This window comes from Didymella exigua (assembly GCF_010094145.1).
Source record: "Didymella exigua CBS 183.55 unplaced genomic scaffold M421scaffold_29, whole genome shotgun sequence".
NCBI lineage: Eukaryota > Fungi > Ascomycota > Dothideomycetes > Pleosporales > Didymellaceae > Didymella > Didymella exigua.
The window spans coordinates 1-1639 of record NW_022984803.1 but is presented as its reverse complement, the minus strand read 5'-3'; the positions used below and the strand labels follow the sequence as shown (position 1 = coordinate 1639).

Genomic DNA, 1639 nt, shown 5'->3' with positions numbered 1-1639 from the left:
AACGTACCCCACGGGCGAGCTGATCAACGGGCGAGCTGATCACTTTTGCCAAGCCCCCACCAAAGTAACCTCTACATACCAATGCCTCAACAACAACCTAATATTAACGCGTTAAGGGAAGCCTAAATACAGCTTGCGCTTCAAGCTCTTAAACAAGACGCGAATCTCACCCAGCAACGCGCTGCAGCTATCTATAAGGTGCCTCAGAGTACACTAAGCACACGACGCGCAGGACAACCTTCACGCGCTAATTCTATAGCCAACTCGCGAAAGCTGGACAACAATGAGGAGCAGGTGATTATTGAACATGTCCTTGAGCTAGACGCGCGAGGATTTGGCCCCCAGCTGGCAGATGTGGCTGCTATGGCCAATTCTCTGCACGCTGAGCGCAATCTAGGCCCTATTAGCGTAAATTGGCCCAGTACGTTTGTTAAGCGTTAACTAGAGCTTAAAGTAAAGTTCAATTGCAAGTACAGCTACAAGCGAGCCCTCTGCGAGGATTTAGGGGTTGTGCAGGGCTGGTTTAGCCTAGTAGCCAACATTAAAGCCAAGTATGGCATCTAGGATGATAATACCTACAACTTTAATAAGACTAGCTTCATGATAGGCCAGATCTCCCTAGGAGCAGTTGTTACAGCTTCAGAGAGACGAGGAAGGCCAAAGACAGTCCAGCAAGGCAACTGGGAGTGGACAACAGTCATACAGGGCATCAATGCGAAAGGATGGGCTATTCCGCCCTTCATTATCTTCAAGGCACGCCACCACCTCTCTAGCTGGTACAAGGAGGAAGACCTGCCCTAGGATTAGGTTATTAGAGTCTCTAGTAATAGCTAGACTACTAATAAGCTTGGTCTTAAGTAGTTGAAGCACTTTAACACGCATACAAAGGAGCGTACTGTTAGTACCCACCAACTGCTAGTTATTAATGGCCATGAGAGCCACAACTTGCTTAAATTCTAGCAACACTGCAAGGATAACAATATTGTTACTATATGCATGCCTCCCCACTTATCACACCTCCTACAGCCACTTGATGTGGGTTGTTTTGCCCCTTTGAAGAAGGCGTATGGGCGCCAAGCCAAAATGCTCATGCGCAACTAGATTACCCACCTTACAAAGACTAAGTTCCTCCTATGCTTTAAAGCAGCCTATAATATAGTCTTTACTTCTAGCAACATCTAAGGAGGGTTCTAAGGCGCTAGATTAGTCCCCTTTAACCTAGAACAGGTTATTTTAACCCTTGATGTGAAGCTGCAGACTCTATCACTACTACTCCCCACTAACAGCGAGCCCTGGCAGTTGCAAACCCCTAGCAATACCCTAGAATTTAGGTCTTAATTAACTCTAATTTAAGAGAAGTATAAGAAGCAGCAGGGTAGCTCACCTAATTCTGTTCTAAGCGCGCTTAAGCACTATGCAAAGGGGGGAGCAATTTTATCCTACAGGCTAGTTTTAGCCTAACAGGAAATCAGCGAGCTTCAGGCAGCAAATAAGGCCGCTACGCGACGAAAATCACACAAAAGAAAGCAGGTTTAGAAGGAGGGGACTCTAGTAGTTAGAGATAGGCAGCGACTAGCAGCTCTAAAGGAGTATGGGGCGCGTAGTGATGGGAAGAAGCTAAAGAAGCGGGTGCGCGCTG

General features: G+C 46.9%; 1 protein-coding gene across 1 annotated transcript; it reads left to right on the top strand.

Annotated features, from left to right (window-relative positions):
• Positions 1–363: 363 nt before the first annotated feature.
• Positions 364–801, top strand: M421DRAFT_7861 (uncharacterized protein; the record flags this gene model as incomplete). Its single annotated transcript, XM_033597416.1, has 2 exons — positions 364–421; positions 608–801. 2 exons carry the CDS (start codon positions 364–366, stop codon positions 799–801), a joined length of 252 nt encoding a protein of 83 aa, XP_033445631.1.
• Between the last annotated feature and the right edge of the window lie 838 nt (positions 802–1639).